This window comes from Branchiostoma belcheri, unplaced genomic scaffold (assembly GCF_001625305.1).
Source record: "Branchiostoma belcheri isolate BF01 breed outbred unplaced genomic scaffold, Haploidv18h27 scaffold3, whole genome shotgun sequence".
In the NCBI taxonomy this organism is placed as follows: domain Eukaryota; kingdom Metazoa; phylum Chordata; class Leptocardii; order Amphioxiformes; family Branchiostomatidae; genus Branchiostoma; species Branchiostoma belcheri.
This window is the reverse complement of record NW_017803909.1, coordinates 865,891-881,744: the sequence shown is the minus strand read 5'-3', so window position 1 is coordinate 881,744 and position 15,854 is coordinate 865,891. Positions and strand designations below refer to the sequence as shown.

Below are 15,854 nucleotides of genomic sequence, written 5' to 3'. Positions count from 1 at the left end.
AAGTAGACTAGTTTACTAAAATATGGGAGTGAAACAAGAAACACAAAGATCTTCACCAAATCTTCGAAAGAATCATATGAACAAAATCTGCTATTTTTATTTATTACAATATAATAATAATTGTTTAGATATATCCCGGTTGTTACGTTATATCTGACTGACTGCCCATGTTTTTAATTAGGGCACCCCTACTCTAATAGTGGAATGCGCCATTAAGAACTTTTGGAAAGCGCGACAGTCGAACACGTGAGAATTCTGAGAAATTTAAAACCTCGTACCAAATTTTCTGGCTTGCAGTTATAATCGCGATAGTAGTAATTTCAGATCACTTGAACATATAAGTTCATATCCTAGATAGAGGAAGTCGACGAAGATGCCGAGGAAACAAAGAAATCGGTACAGGAGATTTAATTTTGGGGCAGCTAGCCGATTCAACAACAAAGACGCGGTGGAGGACCGCCTGTTGTTTCAAGGACAAGAAGCCGCTTGTGGCAGCGCCCAGGTAACGTCTTTCTCAACACTTTCTACGGATAGGAAATTGTAACCTTTGCCGAAATGATGACTAAATGGTCTGTTTTGAGCCAGTGACGAGTTTTCGGATGCCAGCTTCTTTTGTTCTCAAACTTCAGCGAAGTAGTTTGCATTGTCTTCTTAAGATGGCGCCTGTCTGGCGTGGCGTGGATCTTGTCGCCCGAGTCATGATTTGGCCATGGCGAACTTTTGTCACGTCATTTGCTCAATCCCCCTTTTCATTTTTCTCTAGGTGATTCTTTTGATCAGCTATATAGTCATTTTGAAACAAAACTGCTGACGTTGCTTTTTTTTTCAGTAAAGCAGATAAGTACTACCTCTTTTTTCTACCTCCATGGTACTACCATGCTGCAGTCAATTTTTGATGTACTAGTATGTATGATCCTCGAGAAAAAAGAGACTAGGTTAAGTCTCACTTTTGCGCTGTTTCAATGTGAGCTTTCCTTTTTGATTGCCAAGTTCAGCATTTCTCACTTTTTTTACACTAGAAGGTGGAATTTTGTCACTTTTTGAACTTATGAATTTATTTTGTTGTACTAGATTTTTCCCCGCAGAGAATATTTTTCCATTGATGCATATTTACTGACATGAGGTAAAATATCAAATAAAGCACGAAACCTTAGGGTGTGTTCTCATGCCCTGCTCTGATAGAAATCATGCAAGTTCTATCAACTATATGTAGACAATGGTACTCAACCATATTTGTTCTTACTTCTGTGTCTTCAGGCTATGCCTGCGGTGGCTCTTGTGGGGGATTCCGTGACACCGAGCTGGGGTGGAGAGAACAGCTGTATGGCTCAGAATGGCCAGCATGCAGCCACAGCACTGTCCTCAGGTAAGGCTATGCCAATTTAATTTGTTGTTTCTCAGATATTTTAGAAATAATATGAAGCAACAGGGTGAAAAAATAAAAACAGGCCTACTAAAATTGAATGATATAACTGAAACATGTACATAATTGTTATTGTTACCATGCAAGACAAACATCCCATGGTTGTATTTTTGTTGTCTACATTTTGATAATTGTGTAATTAAATTTTTTTGTGTCAACATTTTTACAGAAGGTGAAAACCAAGCGTCAGTTAGTCAAGAGGCAGCTAAGATGTCTGTCCTTCTTGAAGAGGACCTGGTGACAAAGTGGTGCAGTGCCAAACAGCAGCGTGGCTTTGTAGAGGACAAAGACTTCATCAGCTACCTCTTGTTCATTGTTAGTGAATACGAGACAATGACAGGGACCTTTGTGCTTCAGCCCGTCCCTACGCCGAAGAGCCCAACCAAACCAGTAACAAGACAACAAGCATCTAAGAAAAGGTCGTACCTGTTTGATGAACCAGATAATGAAGGCAAGGAGAGAGCCAAGAAAGGCAAGAAGAGGAAGAAACAGTCCAAAGTAGTTAGAGCAGCATCCCCTCTACTTGTAGATGTGCCACCAAGACCCAAGAGTCCCGTGAAGGAGCAGCTTACTGAGATTTGTGAGGACAATCCCAAGAAAGAGGTTGCTAAGATAGGTAAGGACAGTCCCAGGAAGGAGCAGGTTGCTGAGATGTACATGTATGAGGGCAATCCTAAGGAGAAGCTTGCTGAGGTCTGTAAGGACAATCCCAAGAAGGGGCAGGTTGCTGAGATTCATAAGGACAATCCCAAGAAAGAGCAGGTTGCTGAGATTTGTAAGGGCAGTCCAAAGAAGGAGCATTTTGCTGAGAGGTATAAGGGCAATCCTAAGGAGCAGCTTGCAGAGATTTGTGACAACTATCTTAAGTATGGTGTTAAGAAGGAGCAGCTTGCAGAGATTTGTGACAACTATCTTAAGTATGATGTTAAGAAGGAGCAGCTTGCTGAGATTTGTGAGGACAATCCACTAGATTTATCCATCAACTCACACAAGGAAGAGAGTGGTGAGGGTAAAAACACTGCAAACACTACCGGTACCAGTGAGCTACAGAAGATCCTTACTGATACCAAGGTGACATCAGGCTATGACATGGAGGGTCAAAACGCCATCCCCGAAGAGGCCATACTTGACTTCTCCACCAAGAAAACCAGCCCTGATGCGAACGCCAACATAGCTGTGTTTGCAGATAAGAAGAAGAAGAAAGGGTTCCCCTGTGGTGTCTGTGGGAAGGTGTTCTGTAGGAGACAGCACCTGGCACGGCACATGCGCACTCATGCTGACGTCAAGATGGAAGATAAGATGGTGCCCAAGATGGAAGATAAGATGGTGCCCAAGATGGAAGACAAGATGGTCCCATGTGATGTCTGCGGGGAGGTCGTCTCAGGTAAGGAGTGGGGCCGCCACAGGAAGACTCATGATCAAGGTCAAATTTTCCAGTGTTCGTGGGAAGGCTGCAGCCTGGCTTTCAAGGACAGGAAGCTGTGGCAGGACCACATGTCCTTCGTGCACAAGGGTCAGAGGTCGGTGCCGTGCACTTGGATCGGTTGCGACAAGACTTTCCCCAAACACTCCCAGATGGAGCGTCATCTGAAGGTCCACATTACCCCCAGGCGCATGTTCTCCTGCCCCGTCTGCCACAAGGTGTTCAGACACAAGCCCAACCTGAGTGTGCACATGCGAATGCACAGTGGGGAGACGCCCTTCAAGTGCCCCCACTGCGACTACAGGGGCAGACAGCAGAGTGCTCTCAAGTGGCACATGAAGAAGCACCACGACACCATCGTCACGTCCTTCGTCAGCTTCAAGATGGACGATGCCGCTGCTGTACCCGAGCAGGATGACCTGACCAGCAAACTAGCGGAGAAGATGTGGCGAGAGTCAGGTCCAACCTCGGCTCGCATCCCACTTGTGTCGTACATGTAAGAGGTTTCACGTTCTTGTTTGGGTCATCATTTGGTCACAGATCCCAAGGTTTGCCCCTTACAAGCCTATCAAGTCTCAACGGGTGGTTATCAGGACAGTATTCTATCATGAACAAAATGTCATTCCGTCCATAGTCATTCTGATGGGGGTAGAAGATGACGGTTTTAAGATATTTGCAATACACCATCATATGAATGTTGCCTGGCTTCCTTGTAATGGATACTGTCTTATTCTGTTCTTGGATTTGATTATGATAGTTATGACTTGCAATATTGACTTCAAATCAGGACTTATACATTACTACATCCACCCAAAAGCCATACATTCAAATGTAGCCATACTTTTTATCATACTATTAATAGCCATGCAATAGTAGCCATACTTCTGTATAGTAGTCATACTTCCCTCTACATGTAGTACATACCTTTGTGGATTGAAGGTGGTAGATGTTTCAAGTTCAAGGAAACTGCCATGTAAATCCACAGAAAATGACATGAATTTCAAAGCAGCTTATGATGTCTTAGACAAGATTTGAGTGCCAGTACTTCTCAGGAATTTTTTGTGCTATAAGGATGAAATTGCTGGGTACTAGTATTACATCAATCCTCCCCTTCATTGTTACTGTACTATGCAAAAACGAGTCCTATATCCCTGTAGCTAGTGCAGGCCTTATTTTAGTAACATACTAGTAGTGCCTTGGTTTACAATAGAATTGTTATGTAGTTTTGTAGATTTGTTACATACATACATATGTGGAAAGTGAGAACTATTCAAAAGATATCCATTTGTTACACATATCCAAACTTTATGTTAAGATAGCAGTTGTATTAGTAAGCATATGCATTGTTTCAGCTGAGAAAGGAGCTAGATAGTTAGATTTCACTGTTTGCACACATTGTTTGACACTTCATGAAATTTTGTATTGTTAGGGCATCATGCAATCACTAGAATCGTTTTGGTAGGTTTTATATACACTAAGTCACTGAACATTGTTGGATGTTATTGTTGCATTTGTTCAATAAATCATGGTATTTGCTAGCTCTTGTTTCTTCTGTATCATTTTTATAGATAACATGTATAGCTGAAAAGAGTGGCAGCTAGAGGTCTGATGTGAAATTCTCTTGCAAACCATATAAAAAGAATCTACTTTCAACTAAAATATTACCTGCACTGGGTGTGAAAACATGCCTCATCAGTGCATGTATAAAAAACATTCATTGTCTGCTTTAGCATCCAACATCAAAACAGTGAAGACATTCACACAGATTGGTTCAATCTTTTTGTCATTTATTAAAATGAACTACATTGATACGATTGCCTGACTACTCACACTCCATTGGAATGGTCAATTTTGAGAATGACCTTATTGACTGTAAAATAGACTTTATACTTAACTTTACAAATGATGAATGCACAGAAAACTATTCCACAAGTAAAAGATTGTGCCAGAACATTAAGTATCGATGATAATCTAAATGGCCATGTACTTTTAAAAATTGGCCTTATCTGAAATCAAAAGTGTGCCATGTTGTCAACTGGCAAACCTTTTTGAAATTGTCAACTGTCACCCATTGCACTTTGTGGCACACAATAAAACCCCTTTTTTTTTTTCTTAACACAATGACATTATGTAATAATGGTAGGATTTCCAGTTGTCAACACCTCTTAGAGCATATTGAAGCCCTTCTGAGTGACCAGGACCAGTTGGGTAAGAGATTCCTTTGAAAGGTCATTTGGAAATGTTTGAAAATGTCTTTTCTTTAACACACCTATAGTTAAATGTTTTGAAGTAGAGTCCAAATCTAAACTTGTAGAGCCAGACTGAAAAACACCGAAACTAGTTTCTCTCATGTTCCAGTTCTTCCTGGTTGGTCAATCAAAAGGTGTTCAAAGAAGTGTGGATATACTATGCAAAGTATCAACATGCTTCAGAGCAAGACAATGGTTTGTAGACAATCATATTCATCTAGCTCCGAAAGGAATGGTGCTGCTTGAAGTATGGCTGTTTTCCTTCCAAAGGCACAGCTGGAGGTCAGAGCATCCTCTTCACACACTTGGTCCTTCTTCTGTGTCCTTCTACTTTAGAAGCCTTTGGAAGGTTGCTGATGAGAGTGTGACTCACCTTCCCAAACTCACCTGTAGAACAGAACAGGAAGGAATAGCACAAATCTGGGTTATTGTAAGGTGTTTGGTACGAGGCAGTACAGCTGCAAGAAAACTTTCTGGTGTGGCAACAAACAGCAGAATTAGCCTTTTTTTTGTCCAGGCTTTTTAAATGTACATTTGTTTGCATACAGAGGTACTGAACCAGTAGGTATGTGGTAGATGGGTTTAGGGGAGATACTAGTACATCATGGGCATGTGTCCTAATTGTCATTTTGATTATGCATCAAATTATGATTTGGATTACAGTTAAAGGTGACACTGAAACACTAGATCAGCCAGAAAAAAAACTTGTTCCAACTCTACAAAAGTCTTTCCAAAAACCGAGTCCAATAAACAGATGTTTCAGCCCTGAAATATCTGGCACTTTGTAGCTTTGCACATCAAACTTGCTCAGATTTCAATGTAATTTTTGGAGTACTGTTTGAAATTAAAAAGAATCAAAACACACGACATAAAACACACAAAATACAGCAGATTCGCTGTTCTCTGTTGTGGGAGTGTTAGCAAAGTGATTTTGACAGCATTTACAGAAGCTGAAAATGGCTAGACTATCTTATCAGAAACCTTAGTGTTCTGGGCTCCTTCTCCGCAGTTCCTTCTTGACCTGTGGAAGACAGAAAGTGAAGACATGTTTATCTCCTTCCTTTGTTGAAATCTTAAAAAAACGGAGCTGCCAACTCCTACATACCTTTTTCTTACTTGTTTCAGTCTTAAAGATAAATCATGCATGAGACTATGTACTAGTATCGTTTTCCTTTGACAAATTAATCTGCTACATATGTGCTTTTGTCGTACCATTTAAAAGGGATAGGTGAGAATTGTTTATACTCTAAAGAATGTACCTGGTATGTACAACAAGTGACAAATGTCTACTACTACTATTACATGGACTCAAATCTACACACAAATATCCTACGCTTAATGGCAAGATTTTTTAACACAACATTAAACAAATTACACAATACCACTCATTTACCTTATATGAATGATACATGATAGATCTTTAAGACATTTAGAAAGTAAAACCAAAGGTGTACAACCATTTTACAAAGTTAGAACAAAAGGACTATCTTTCCAACTTTGATTTGGGAACAACTGCAGAAGGTGGCAACTCGGTAAAAGTTAAATGTGCAGCATAAGATCATTGCTTGACTGCTATACACTCAGGTTGGTGGAGTGTTAGTGTAGATATGCTTGCAGCAGGAAATACAGTACATGAACATTACTTCCTTGCACCTTTCTGTTGTGGAGAGAAAACATGTAAAACACATTTGACTGTACAAGCTGTGAAGTCTTGGGAGCAAAACTGTAATTGTGAAAACTTCACTGGCCCTGCAATTTATATGTACACATTGTCATTGGAGGTCAACAATAGAAAGGTTGGAGAAACTTACAAGAGTGCAAAGATTTCCTTTTTGTACTCTCCTTATAAAGCGTAGTCTGTATAGTAGTTTGTTTGATCACTTCAACAAAGGGCTACCAAACTCTTCAGAGCACAGGTTCTCTTCAAGTGGTATGCAGTTAGACTTACAATGAGAGCTACTTCTGAGTCATGTTTTTACATCCCATACTGCAAGATTTTCTTTAACTGAGTGGAACTTTCATGCAAAGAGCAACTACGTCCATGGAATATGTAGGTCAATACACCCAAAGATTGGAACATAGAACAAAGCATTACGGATGGGTCATGAGGTATCTCTCGGCAGTCCCTTGCCTATAACACCTTCAGAGGCTTGACTGGCTTCCTTATGATCCACACTGCTCAATCCGTGGCCACGCCCTGGACAGGAGTAGGCTCTTCTTGTACTCCATCCAACATTGTGGGGAGGACATATGCAAAAGGTAAAGTCTGAAGTTAGTTCCTGAAGCCAAGCTACACCACGAGTTCTCTCAAGGACAACATTCAACAGAGCTCTGGCTGGTAAAGAAATAACTGGTGAAATTCCCCTTTTCAACTACTAAGAAGTTAGAAGTTTTGTTTTACAAATGTATTTCAAATTTTGTCCAGTTTGGCCAGCCAAGAAGCTCTGTGCTAAGAAAGGGGAAAGAGTGTTACAAAACAATTCAGTCCAAGATTTTTTGCAGACGGCATTTTATTCTCCACTTAATTGTCGTCATATGCGTCACAGCCAATGCCTCCACCTTACAAGTCACCATGTCTGTTTGTTACTTGGTGTATTCATGATAGTTAACACTTAGTACACAGAAATTTAAACACTTGTAAGTCTGGTGCCTTGTCAGTTTGGGTACTCTACTTAAGTACAGTCAAGTTTGGTACTTACTGTTCAGTACAGCACGAGTCCGCTGAGAGAGGAGGGACTTAGCTACACATACAGATGCTGACATTGTCTCTACTACATCCACAACAATCTTAAGTATACGTTCTACCAACAATGCTGATATAGGCTGGATACAGTTGCAGTGCAGGGCATGACCATAATCATCTCCAAATGTCTTTCATTTAGTACTCTTCTTTGCTTTGAATTCCTACTGCTAACTGTATCATGGCCAACATGAGCATTGTTAGGATAAGATTCTGTGATTCATAAACAGCCGTCCTTTTTTTTCTCACAGAAAAGAAAAAAACACTCATGCAGGCACCCTCAATGAGACAGAATCCACTGCCATGTGGTCAGATGCCATTCAACACTATTTCTGTGGGAGGGCATGTGCATGTTACCTTAGTGTGAGACCGCCCAACCATATTCGGCATTTTGGATGCGCAGGCTGGTAGGCTGTCCGACCACAGGCGGGGACTTGGCCTCGGTGAGGGTGCCACCTACAGCGAACAGAAACATCTGCAAAACAAGTATTCTGCATGGGTGACAAGATAAGTTTTAAGTACTGGTAATAAAGCTCATTACCCTTGGTATTGACTCAGGCCAGAAGAAAAACCTCTTTACATGCTGACCTGTAAAATCATAAACAGGCAACAAATAACAGGTCATTAAGAATCATTACAGATCAATTGGGTGCAACTTATGTTTTTGACTTTCTAAATCATCTCTTCCTGATATTTTGCTATGGACAGATGTCCTCTTTTGCCACTGTTTCTGCTTAATTTGCAAAAATCTTATACCTCATAAGCTGGCTAGAAGATGGGTTCAGGATATTGCTGAAAGAGGTGTATGAAATTCTATAGACTGTGCTGGCAATTTTTTTTCTTATTTCTACTTACTAGAAACAAGTTGATTCATTATTGTTAAATCAATGAAAGAAATACCAAAGTAGTATCGTCCTGTATCACCCTGGCCTCACTGTTAAACTACTGTTCTTTCCTCCCCTACAAACATGTACACATACATACATACGTATACTAAAATTTCTACACACATTTTTCTGAATAATGTGACACCATTGTTTTTGTAATGCTTACTTCTTCATGCCTCTTACACTAAGTTGCACTAGTTGTAATGGTGTGCAACACATCGGCGCATGTTTCTTGTACTATGGTAGGTCTTATCTATTTGTGAGGAAAAACCTGCTATCAGGTGCAGTGGTTATGTTAGATTTTCTCCTGTATGAAGGGATGTGTGAGGGCCTGGTTAATGGAAATCCGTTTGGACGGGTCCAGCATGAGGATCTTGTGGAGGAAGTCGCTGAGCTGGGTCAGCTTGCGCATCTGGTCCTCCGGGAGCCGGGAGTACCCCAACATGTCCGCCATCAGGTCCCGCGTGGCGTTGATGGACGTCATCACGGTCACCTTTTCCTGTGACGAAACAACGTGTCATAACTGTCTGTTACAACATTTAAAAAAATTGTACAGTTCTTGGTAGCAAATATGCAGATCTCAGCACATTGGCGACACTAAATCAGTCTGTGTCCTCATCAGTGTTTGGACACAGTATCAACGATTATTCTATTAGCCAAAAGGTGTAAAGTGCCTTTCTGAAGGGCATGTCAGGGGATCGAACCCGGGACCTCTTGGTTCCAAGTCAACGCTCTGACCATTACGCCATGCGATGCCACAACAGCTTTCACTCCAGGTAACATCTTGACATAAATGAGATTGTGTTGATGTTACCCCGTTTGGAATTCTAAGGGTGATTATGTACAGTATGTATACTTCTTAGATATCAAAATGCTAACAGTAGAAAAATCCAGATTGCTCCAAATTGCTGGGATAGACAGGCAAAACTTTGCATGCTTTGATATGAAAAACAACGAATGATCAAATACAGTAGAGGAAATGCTGTCTGACTTACCCTCTGTGTGACTTTGTCTACTTCCACGTACATAAAGTTGCACTGAGGGTCGAAGTGTTGGTCCTTGAACATGCCCTTCCTGATCATCTTGTTGGGGATCTTCCCCTTCAGGTCCATCATCAGCTTCAGCATGTGGTTGTTTGTCTTCCCCGGGTACAGGATCTTCCCCGTGTACAGTTCGTAGATGGTACAGCCCACACTCCACATGTCAATGGCAAAGTCGTAACCTTTCCCTATAACTGAGGGACAAAGGGAATCTTTGATCACAAATGTACAAGCAAAAATTAGCAATCTGTTAGAGTTCCATTCCGTGTTTCGTACTGTATAATGTGGAATATACAAAAAAAAAACTAGCTCCCATTAGCACTACAGTATGTATGTATATTTATGTTCTGATAAATACATCCAAGGTTCAAAGTAAAACTGTACTTACTGATTTCTGGGGCCCTGTAGAACCTACTGACCAGGTAGGGGGTGATGTCATTGTCAGCGCTGTGCGATGCTGAACCAAAATCACACAGCTTCAACACTACCTTTGATGAATTCACCTGTAAAGCAGAAAGAGGTATATTAGCAAGTAAATGTTCTATATTGATGTTTAGGGAACAAAAAGATCTATGACTTGGATAGGGAATTAAACAGTACGATTGGTTTGTTTGTTTGTTTACTGACCAGAATGTTGTCAGGTTTGATGTCGGCATGGAGGATGTTGCAGCGCTTGAGAAGTTTGAGTGCCAGGAAGAGCTGCTGGGAGTAGGAGCGCACCGCCTTCACGTGAAGGCCCACGTCTCGCCCGTACTTCTTCAGCACCTCCCTCAGGTTCATACTGTACGGTAGAGGGAAGAAGTCAGCCATAAATGGTCAACTGTTGTATGAATTCAAACTGTGAACATTTACTTCTAATACAGACGCGTGTACATGTGTATTGTTTTGAAGCATCACCTGGCAGCTTTTGAAAAAACTGCAGATTTGTTGGGGGATTGTGTTTCCACAGATAGAAAAAATGAAGTGAAAATTAACAAAATGCTACATACCTGAGGGGCTCAAAGACTAAGCAGAGATGGTTCTTGTGGTAGAAGTCTCGCAGAAGACGGAGACAGTGGAACTTGTCTTCTGGGTCAGCATCATTTAACTTCTTCAGGAACTCCAACTCCTTCAGACCAGTCTTGTGCCTGTGTCAATGAAGTTTACAGTAAAGAAAGCTGTCTCCTTGACATAAAAAACTTAGCATTCCTCTAATGCTTATTACCGATTTTTGGACATTTCAAGCATGGAAACAGTGAGGACTCTTGATGAGAATACATAGCAATCTTGAGCATTTGATTAAAACACTTTCAACTTGTTCTACTCAACTGGCAAGCACAGTCCACTTACATCATCTCATTGTTGCGTATAATCTTGATGGCGACGTCCTGTTTGGCCCGAGCCTCATCCCTGGCTCGAACCACATTACTGAAGACTCCCTGACCGGTGAAGCCATACACGACGTACCGCCTGTCCAGCGTCTCACCGATACGCACACCTGTGCAACACATGTCATCATGTCATCACTATTCAACATTGTTTAATGTAAAACAGACAGTTACTTTAGTTCATACACTATATATAGGTTCCCCTCTATACCACTGTTTTATTGCAGATTTTGTTTTTTCTCAACAATTGTTGAGGTAACGCAAGTATTAAGGAAATCACTATATAACAAGTGGAGACAAAACAAAGTTGCGTCAGTGAAGGTTAGACATTCAGGTATATAAAGTTGCATTGGTGAAGGTTAGACATCCAGGCATATAAACCTGCTTTTCTAATAATTATCCAGTGTCGCTGATGAAAGGTATAGTGGATGCTACCTGAAATTTCATACCGTTTCCAAAATCATATCCAGTTGCTTGAGTTTTTTCACAATATTGTCACTTACGATAATATCCCTCGTGGTCATCCCAGTTTTCTGTAAGATGAGGATTGTCTGTTGCATCTTGGATCATCCGGCCACCAGAGCCTGATCCCTTATCCCCGAAGATATCGTCTGTGAACATGTCGTTTCCAGCACTGCCAGCTGAGTCCTCCGGCTCCTCTGTAAGGTGAAACACTCCAAATTTGACTAACAATACCACTAAAGGCTACCAACAGCAGCATGCAATGCAAATGAAAAATATGAACTTTTCAGTGGCAAGTTCATACTTAACTGAACATAAGCAATTTTCATTGTAAATACATAGATGTTTTGAACATAAGTTCTATGTTAATTGTTTTATGTCAATGTCATTAATTTGTTTTATTGCTTGAATGAGTATGTACCGTATGTATTCTTTTTATGTTCCCAGGGACTCTGAGAAACAGGTCATAGACCTGAGCGTGATCTACTGGTGAAATAAATGAATGAAATTTTAGGTTCTTAATTACTCATCTCATAACAAGTGAACAGCCTTAGCATCTAATCATCAAAATCTACTGACCAGCACCCTTCTTCACAGCTCCAGTAATAGTGCTCAGCTTTGCGTTGATAGAGGCTTCGAAATCGTCCTCATCCTCAATCTTGGCATCCTGGGCAAAATCTTCTGCCGCCCTGTCCCCGACCAGCACACTGTCGGGGGTGTTAGCTCCGTCAGCGTCCGAGTCCTCGTCTGAGTCTGTGGGTAGAGGCGTGGACACCGAGCCGCTGTTGTCTGAGCTCTCTTTTTGATATTTCTGAAAAACAAACAATATCAATGTTCTGTACTGAAAAGAAAAAAATGTCTGGATTAAGTAATGTTGAATTCCTATGAATAAATGTAACTTATATATGTTGAGAAAAATTGAACACTGTGACTGACCTGTAGAATTGCAAGTCTCTCCTTCCTGCGACGTTCGATGATGGCCTCCTCATCTTCATCATCATCAGGAATCTCAAAGTCTTCCAAACTGTGGAACAGCAGTACAAAAAGATACATTTTGTAATTTCAGGCATTTTAAGCTAGGACTACACTTAAATCTTTTATCTTGTGCAACACTGAAAAAATCAAACAACAGCATACAACACATATATCGTTTCTATCTAGAACATTCCTAATGACTCACCCTTCATCTGAGGAGTCTTCCTTCTTCATGGCCATGCCCTCCGACAAGCTTCCCTTGAACTTGTCCTCAGGTGACCTGCTCCTGCGTCTTCTGTCCCGATCTCTGGAGTGTGACCTCCTCCTGTACCTGTGTCGTGACCCTGACCGACTCCGTCGCAAAGGAGACCTTCGTCTTCCCATGGGTGAGCGCGATCTTCGCGATAATCTCCTTGGTGATGGTGATCGTCGTGGTCTCCCTCTGCCAATGGGGGACAGACTCTTTCTCCTACCTGGTGGCGTTCTCGAGCGTCGTCTGATAGGAGAGCGAGCTCTTATGATGGGGGCTGGGCTACTTCTTTTCTTCCTTTCATCCATGGTATCTGGACTTCTGGGTCTCCTGTACAAGAATATGGTGTACTGTGAGACCCATCAAAACTGATATAGTACATGTAAAATGAATGGAAGAAATAAATGCATAAAGTGAAAATCACAAATACCTGACAAGGAAACAAAACCGCCGCTTACCTGATAGGGGGGCTCCTACTCTTCTTTATTGGAGTCCTGCTACGAACCTTCTCCCTTTCCAAGGAACGGCTGTTCTGACGTCTAGAGGATGCTCTTTGGGGAGATACGGCTTTCTTTGAGTCCTCTTTAGTCTTTTCCTGAGAAGACCGTTCCACTTTATCAGGAGATCTGGTCTTCTTGACTCTATTATTGTCCTGAGTGCTGGGTGATTTACTGCGCCTCCTTGCTCTACTCTTGTCCCGAGGAGACCGGCTCCTTCTCTTTGGTGAAATGCTGCGTTTCCTGGGGGACTTACTTCTCTTGACAACTCTCTCCTCCCGATCCTTCCTAGGAGACACCCGAGCCTTTCTGTCCGGGGATCGACTACGACGACTTGCCCTACCTCTGTCTGGTGACTTGCTCCTCCTCCTCATGTCCTCCCCAGACTTTCTTCTTCTGTCTCGCTCGGGTCTGTGCCTGGGGGATGTGGACCTGTTTCCCCTGTGTCTGGGTTTTGATGAATGGTTGTCGTGCTGCGACTTCCCGGAGTCCGCTGGAACTTTGTCGTCTTCTGTCAAATCGATGACCTCACCTTCCTCTTCCTCCTCGTCGGTGGCAGCGTACCCCTGGGCGATGAGGGACATGGCGTTGATCTTACTGCCGTCTGCATGGTTCTTCTCCAACTCTGCCTGGATACGAGCTTTGGCCTCCTCCAGTTCCTCCAGATTTGCTGAGTCATCCACCTGTATGCAATCCAATCCACAAGGATGAGAGACAAATAATAGTAGTAATCAACTTTTTCAAGTTGAATTCATTAATGAATTCTGGTATCAGACAGTTTCCTCTAGATATTGTTCTAGATAAAAAAAAATTTACACAATGGAACCCCTACTTACATAGGTAGTACTAACTACTAATGCCAAATGTACCACACAGATGATCTGCTGGTCTGAACACTAAGAAATCTACTACATAGAGACCAACTCACTAACCTAGAACTTCAATGAAGCACTACACACAAGATGTTGATGCCTGACCTTTATTTTCTTCAGCACTGCACTGCTGCCCTCCTTCACCTCCTCTTGACTGTGTCGCCTCTTCTTGTGCTTGTGCTTCCGTCGCCGATCCTCGTCCTCGGAATGCTTGTGTTTGTGTTTCTTGTGTTTCTTCTGGTGCTTGTGCTTCTTCTTACCATGGTGGCTGTGCCTCTTTTTCTCCTCTTTAGAAGACACCTGTGTATTTTCTTCATCGCTGTCACTTCCATTCTCAGCACTGGCAGCTGCTTCAGGACTGCCTGAATCACTGGGAGGGCAAACATGGTCATCATTATGCAAAATACATTTTTGGCAGCCAAAAATTTTATTCCACATGTACCAAAACTCACGACAACAAAGTTATCAATACTCTCATCATGGAATCTAGCATTCCTTCTCCCAAGGTAGAAAAACTAAATGGTGAGTTAACATTTCAAGAAACATAGTTAGAAAATTCATAGTTATAAAGGATAGTTGTTGGTATCATCTGAAATCTATACTATTATACTTTAAATTATAGCAATTAACATCACACCATGTGACACCTGTAAATTTTTTTCCTGGGCTATTTAAAAGAAATACATGCTAGTGGCTGGATGGTGCAAAATTGAATGATGGCAGACTGTGCGGAAACAGACCACACCTCACCCACGTTTCAGGCCTCACGAAGACCGATTAACCCCAAAGACCTTTGCCATAAATATCTGTTTTACTACTTACGTTACATGTTTTGAAACAGTTGAGGTGACGCATAATTTTAAATTACTATTTAAGAGCACGAGGTTTACGTCAAATCTTGTTAGATCATGGTGACTACAGGGCTTTCAAAGTCGGGAACACATTAGTTTGAACAAAGAGTAGGCTGAGTCGTCCGGAAACAAGGACCACGCTTTAAAACTGAAAACTGGTGTGCCAAGCAAACAACTATAAGATAATTTTCGAAGACTTTGGGGGCTGTTTTAGGTAAGACTAAAAACCCGAGATGCAAGGTGATCATGATCTTTCATAAATCAAAGATACTGTAATGCAAAAGAAGCACGTTGTCAACCCTTCTTGTGGGGTTTTAAAGCTCGTCCTTTTCGAAAATTTCCAGATGTTTCTACCAACGACAAAGAGTCGGCCATTTTGTCCTCTGACATGCAGATATCGTGCTAATACTGTCAACTTTGTGACTATCTCCTTGACATATTGCGACCACTAGGCCTCTCTGATCACGTGCTTAAGATAACATAGGTTCTTCTTTATCACACCAGAGGGCTAGTTAGAGTGATATAGTGTCCATTACCTGTCCTCCGTTAATTCTCCAGTGACCGGCGGCTCGCTACCAATCTCCATCATCATGGCCGCCATGATGACACAATGACGTACCGATCCCGGCATGCATCAGGTAAGTAAGTGGAACGATCTGAGTCAAGCAGATGTTAGGAAGGACGATTTGACAACTTGTCCCCTCTATCATGTAACACATCAAGTTGACAACCCTCCTAAAATGTCACAAAATGAGACAAGTAAGAGAACGTTAGAAGAAGCCCCTGTAACATCTGCTTGAACGCGTGAAGGACGAGAA

General features: G+C 41.7%; 2 protein-coding genes across 3 annotated transcripts; one reads left to right on the top strand and one right to left on the bottom strand.

Annotated features, from left to right (window-relative positions):
* Positions 1-199: 199 nt before the first annotated feature.
* On the top strand, positions 200-3,976 carry LOC109473507 (zinc finger and SCAN domain-containing protein 2-like). 2 transcript variants are annotated; one of them, XM_019773384.1, is made up of 4 exons: positions 200-502; positions 1,258-1,366; positions 1,593-2,294; positions 2,346-3,976. In XM_019773384.1, the coding sequence occupies exons 1-4, from the start codon at positions 374-376 to the stop codon at positions 3,344-3,346; spliced, it is 1,941 nt and encodes a 646-aa protein (XP_019628943.1). In that variant the 5' UTR covers positions 200-373; the 3' UTR covers positions 3,347-3,976. The 2 variants fall into 2 exon arrangements, with proteins under 2 accessions (XP_019628943.1, XP_019628942.1); XM_019773383.1 differs by having other exon boundaries at positions 1,593-3,975.
* A 3,612-nt stretch (positions 3,977-7,588) lies between these two features.
* On the bottom strand, positions 7,589-15,655 carry LOC109473498 (serine/threonine-protein kinase PRP4 homolog). Its single transcript, XM_019773372.1, has 13 exons — positions 15,573-15,655; positions 14,291-14,555; positions 13,275-13,996; positions 12,772-13,146; positions 12,528-12,615; positions 12,171-12,402; positions 11,633-11,788; positions 11,092-11,239; positions 10,752-10,889; positions 10,390-10,543; positions 10,151-10,265; positions 9,718-9,956; positions 7,589-9,221 (listed from the first exon to the last, which is right to left on the bottom strand). Exons 1-13 carry the CDS (start codon positions 15,635-15,637, stop codon positions 9,018-9,020), a joined length of 2,901 nt encoding a protein of 966 aa, XP_019628931.1. The 5' UTR covers positions 15,638-15,655; the 3' UTR covers positions 7,589-9,017.
* Between the last annotated feature and the right edge of the window lie 199 nt (positions 15,656-15,854).

What these genes read in the sequence shown, in the direction of transcription:
- LOC109473507 (XM_019773383.1), top strand. Translation starts at nt 374, where the DNA reads ATGCCGAGGAAACAAAGAAATCGGTACAGGAGATTTAATTTTGGGGCA. An exon ending in CCGCTTGTGGCAGCGCCCAG is followed by an intron (nt 503 to 1,257) that starts GTAACGTCTTTC and finishes CTGTGTCTTCAG; the next exon opens with GCTATGCCTGCGGTGGCTCT. An exon ending in AGCCACAGCACTGTCCTCAG is followed by an intron (nt 1,367 to 1,592) that starts GTAAGGCTATGC and finishes ACATTTTTACAG; the next exon opens with AAGGTGAAAACCAAGCGTCA.
- LOC109473498 (XM_019773372.1), bottom strand. Translation starts at nt 15,637, where the DNA reads ATGGCGGCCATGATGATGGAGATTGGTAGCGAGCCGCCGGTCACTGGA. An exon ending in GGAGAATTAACGGAGGACAG is followed by an intron (nt 14,556 to 15,572) that starts GTAATGGACACT and finishes TTGCCCTCCCAG; the next exon opens with TGATTCAGGCAGTCCTGAAG. An exon ending in AGAGACTTGCAATTCTACAG is followed by an intron (nt 12,403 to 12,527) that starts GTCAGTCACAGT and finishes TTTGTTTTTCAG; the next exon opens with AAATATCAAAAAGAGAGCTC.